This window comes from Silurus aristotelis, assembly GCF_946808225.1.
Source record: "Silurus aristotelis genome assembly, chromosome: 8".
Lineage (NCBI taxonomy): Eukaryota > Metazoa > Chordata > Actinopteri > Siluriformes > Siluridae > Silurus > Silurus aristotelis.
In genome coordinates this window covers 30,470,291-30,476,205 of record NC_139581.1, presented here as the reverse complement: position 1 = coordinate 30,476,205, position 5,915 = coordinate 30,470,291, and the positions used below count along the sequence as shown (strand labels likewise).

The 5,915-nt window shown below is 37.6% G+C and overlaps 1 protein-coding gene across 1 annotated transcript in view; it reads left to right on the top strand.

Annotated features, from left to right (window-relative positions):
* The first annotated feature begins 2,682 nt into the window (after positions 1–2,682).
* Positions 2,683–5,915, top strand: part of LOC310730236 (uncharacterized protein) — a 9,535-nt gene continuing 6,302 nt past the window's right edge. The window contains 5 exon segments of the mRNA XM_083549112.1: positions 2,683–2,785; positions 3,449–3,564; positions 3,648–3,770; positions 4,044–4,106; positions 4,574–4,646. Of these exon segments, the coding sequence (XP_083405238.1) occupies positions 2,764–2,785; positions 3,449–3,564; positions 3,648–3,770; positions 4,044–4,106; positions 4,574–4,646 (397 nt within the window). The 5' untranslated portion in view covers positions 2,683–2,763.

Sequence of the window (5,915 nt, the reverse complement as noted above, 5' to 3'; positions counted from 1 at the left end):
TCTCTCTCTCTCTCTCTCTCTCTCTCTTTCTTTCTCTCTATTCCCCCTCTCCCCCGCCTCTCTCTCTCTCTCTCTCTCTCTCTCTTTCTCTCTATTCCCCCTCTCCCCTGCCTCGCTCTCTCTATACCCCCCCACCTCTCTCTCTCTCTCTCTCTCTCTCTCTCTTCCCCCTCTCCCCCGCCTCGCTCTCTCTCTCCCCCCCACCTCGCTCTCTCTTTCTCTCTCTCTCTCTCTATCTCTCCCCCCCGCCTCGCTCTCTCTCTCTCTCTCTCTCTCTCTCTCTCTCTCTCTCTCTCTCTCTCTCTCTCTCTCTCTTCTCTCTCTTTCTCTCACTTTCTCTCTGTGTTTTATCCCTGAATCAGCTTCATAAACTTTAGATTAGTATTAAACATTGTGTACAGTATATCACCAATGTTTATGGTGTGTGTGTGTGTGTGTGTGTGTGTGTGTGTGTGTGTGTGTGTGTGTGTGTGTGTGTGTGTTAGCAGATGCTACTACATGCAGTTTACACTTCTGCTGCTGATCAGGACATTTTTTGCAGCTTGACCTGTTTTTTCGTTTTCACCTGGAGCTGAGCTCATCATCACACTGTGCCCTTATTTACACACACACACACACACACACACACACACACACACACACACACACAGTGCACAGTGCACAAAGTTCAGGGCGAATACGAGGGCTGATGGAGTTGTGATGGGTTTATCCAGCGTGAAATGACCACTATAACCAAATTCAGCTCACACATACACAAATACACACACATATACAAATACACACACATACACAAATACACACACATACACAAATACACACACATACACACACAAATAAAAATACACACACACACACAAATATACACACACATACACAAATACACACACATATACAAATACACACACATATACAAATACACACACATACACAAATACACACACATACACACACAAATAAAAATACACACACACACAAATATACACACACATACACAAATACACACACATACAAATACACGCACAAATAAAAATACACACACAAATATACACACACATACAAATACTCACACATACACAAATACACACACATACAAATACACACACATACACAAATACACACACATATACAAATACACACACATACACAAATACACACACATACACAAATACACACACATACACACACAAATAAAAATACACACACACACACAAATATACACACACATACACAAATACACACACATATACAAATACACACACATATACAAATACACACACATACACAAATACACACACATACACAAATACACACACATACACACACAAATAAAAATACACACACACACACAAATATACACACACATACACAAATACACACACATATACAAATACACACACATATACAAATACACACACATACACAAATACACACACATACACAAATACACACACATACACACACACACAAATATACACACACATACACAAATACACACACATACAAATACACGCACAAATAAAAATACACACACAAATATACACACACATACAAATACACACACATACACAAATACACACACATACAAATACACACACATACACAAATACACACACATATACAAATACACACACATACACAAATACACACACATACACAAATACACACACATACACACACAAATAAAAATACACACACACACACAAATATACACACACATACACAAATACACACACATATACAAATACACACACATATACAAATACACACACATACACAAATACACACACATACACAAATACACACACATACACACACAAATAAAAATACACACACACACAAATATACACACACATACACAAATACACACACATACAAATACACGCACAAATAAAAATACACACACAAATATACACACACATACAAATACACACACATACACAAATACACACACATACAAATACACACACATACACAAATACACACACACACAAATATACACACATATACAAATACACACACATATACAAATACACACACAAATAAAAATACACACACAAATAAAAAATACACACACATACACAAATATACACACATACAAATACACACACATAAAAATACACACACATAAACAAATATACACACATACACAAATACACACACATATACACATACACAAATATACACACATACACACACATACACAAATACACACACACAAATATACACACATACACACATACACAAATATACACACATACACACATACAAAATTACACACACATACACAAATACACAAATATACACACATAACAAATACACACACATACACAAATACACACACACACTTACACTACAGAGGAACCACAGGCCTCTAAATAAATTAATCAATCAAATGATCAATACACCAATATGTTAATAAATAAAAAATACTTCTAATAATATTTTAATTAAAACATGAATAAATTAAAAGACAATACTATAAATAAATAAACAAATAAATAATATTTATATATAAAAAATGTATATATATATGTATATATATATATATATATATATATATATATAAAATTAAATTATCTGATATAAAAATAAATTCTGATGTTATTAAAATAATCTATAAAATGATTGTCAGTTGAAGCTCCACCCAGATGTGTTGAAGCTCCACCCAGCTGCTGAAGTCAGAAATGAGGTGGTTTCCACTCAGCATGTTAGACTCTCCTGAAGGAGCAGCTGGAGAAGGAAGGAGGACAGAAGAGAGACCCGATGGAGTCTGAGCAGCTTCCAGGTAATAACCTCTGCACCAGAACATCTACACCTTCACATCTGCAACTTTACATCTGCACCTGTGCATCTACACCCTCACAATCACATCTTCACATCTGCACCTTCACATCTGCAATTTTACATCTCACCTGTACATCTACACCTTCACATCTACATCTCCACATCTACACCTCCACATCTACACCTTCACATCTACAACTTTACATCTGCAGCCTCACAATCACATCTCCACATCTACACCTTCACATCTACAACTTTACATCTGCAGCCTCACATGATTAAACAAACAAAAATAGAAATAAATAGTTGATAGTTTCGGGGTTTTTTTCTCTTTTTCTGCTTAAATCAGAAAAGGAATGAAATCTTCAAAATTCACATTTAGTTTTATATTTGCGAATCAATCGAATGTATCGCTAATCATCAGCTAACACCTTGTGTAAATATTGATCTCTCTGAAGGTACACTGATAACATTCTCGCTGTGTGTTGGATTGTAATATTATAATTCCTGCTCCTACATCACAGGTCAACTTTAGATAAAAAAAAAAAAATCAATAATTAATTACGAATAAATAACGAAACGATAACGAAATAACAAACTGTTGAATCTCTCTGGATTGTAATTAAGACGCGTCGGCATGATGTAACATTTCCTCTGTTTGTAGCTGCATGGTCTCTACACGGAGAAGGGGAGGAAGTGGGCGGGGCCTCTCCCCTGTTAGTGGGTGTGTCTGAAGACATGGGAGGCGGTCCTTTAATCCCCATGACACAACATGGAAAGGTTTGGTTTATTTTTGAACAATTAAAAAATCAGGTGTCAAAATACATTCAGGCGAATCAAATGACGGGCGCTTTTGTTCCCAGGGCGAACCGTGGTCACGTGACAGCTCGGCTTCGTCCGACGAGAGCGATGATGATGATGATGATTTGAGAGTGAGGAGGAAGAAGAAGAAGAAGAAGAAGAAACTGAGGAAAAAGAAGAGCAAGGTGGTTCAGGGGATTCCGTTCGTATTCTCGCACTGAAACTGGAGACTCCTTCCATGCTTCATCTGCGTTTCTACATATCTATGACGTAATGTTGTACAAGTTTGCGGTAACCATAGAAACGATAACGTATCAGAAACAAGCTCATTAATGTTAACCAACTGTTCAATAACTGGCCGACCAATGAGAATCCAGAATTCAAAAACACTGTGATGTAATACGTACGTTCAGGAACAACGGTAACGTATTTCACGTCATTTATTTCTCTTTCCACAGAGATCGTCATCATCATCATCATCATCTTCCTCCAGTTCCTCGTCAGACAGCGAGAGCAGTGAGGTGAGCTCACACAGCGAACATGGAAAACATCTCCATAATTTGATATTATTTTGACTGGCTATTATTTTGATTTGCTATTGTGCTATTTCTATGCTAATAATGATAAAGTTTTTAATAATACATTTCAAACAAAAATAAATCTCACCAGTTATTACCTTTTGTTGAATCTCAGCTACATGATACCAATCATTTTAAATACAAAAGCAGAGGTCAGTTAGCATGCTGGCTAATTGTCAGTTAAAATGATCATGGCTAGCAAACAATAAAAGCTAGCTTCTGGTTAATTACGTGCCGAGTTATTGTTTTTTTTATTGTCTGTGAAAACTAGTTAGCATGAGTCATTCTATAGCTACTTGTTAGTTCTTAACTAGCGAATTCTCATCATTAGCTTCAGTAATAATAATATGCAGTTTCTTGAGGTACTTTGTTTAATTTTTTCGTTATCATTAAACGTCATTTCTCCACAGGATGAGAGAACGAAGAAAAGAAGGAAGAAGAAAGGGGAGCAGAATGCTGTGGTTACGGCGATTCCTGAGTCAGGTGGGAGAAATCGATCCTGCTCTGACCTTCACTTTCATTTAATGATATAATGATAACGATATGAAGATGTTTCTCAGCCCAAACGTTTGTAGACACCTGACCATAAGATTGTGATGTGCTTCTTTCAGAACATCCCATTCCACATTTAGTCTCCATTTCCTGTTATTACAACCTCCACTGTTCTGGGAAGATGTTTTGTGGAGATTTTGTGGAGATTTTGTGGAGATTTTGTGGAGATTTATTCAGCCACATGGGTGTTAGTAAAGTCATGTACTGATGTAGGTGAGGAAGTCTGAGGTGCAGTCAGAGTTCACATTCATCCCAAAGGTGTTCAATTGAGTTGGAGCTCAATAGGGTCAATAGCAGGAGATCTTCCACTAAATCTTACCCATGAAAAGCAGATCTTCATGGAGCTGGATTTGTGCACAGGAGCATTGTGATGCTGAAACAGATTTTGGGTCTCCGAGTTCAAAAACAATTGTGTACCTCCAACTTTGTGGGAACATTTTGGAAAAGAATCTCATGTGGCTGAAAAAAGTCAGGTGTCACAATGCTTTTGGCCATATATATATGTGTGTGTGTGTGTGTGTGTGTGTGTGTGTGTGTGTGTGTGTGTGTGTGTGTAGTTTTATTCTGCACTTAAACACTGTTTATTTACACACTTTGTCTATTCCAGAGTCCTTAAGCCTGATTTCTCCTCAGCGTTTAAACACACTCCACCCTCTTATCTTATCTTCAGATACAAACACACCACCCTATGTGTACACACACACACACACACACACACACTCACACACACACACACACACACTCCGCGACACACCCTCGCTATTAGCGCAATAACTCACTGCAGAGTGTGTGTGAAGTGGCTTTGTGACCATTAATGTCCAAATACGACGACTTCTTAGTCGATATACAGTATAGAATACCACACACACACACACACACACACACACACACACACACACACACACACACACACACAGTCGACTCGTACAAATGGACTGCATAGATGCCACAAATGATTAGTGAGTCTTTCATGCACTGCTTTTTTCAATTATAGAGGCTGAAGATGAATACGGCTACAAAACACACACACACACACACACACACACACACACACACACACACACACACACACACACACACACACACACACTAACTACTGTTTCCACCAATCGACTGTACATTCAAACAAAGCCATTATCCGAAGCAGTGAGTGTGTGATGGAGTTTCTGCTTAACACAAAAATAATTTAATTTACACACA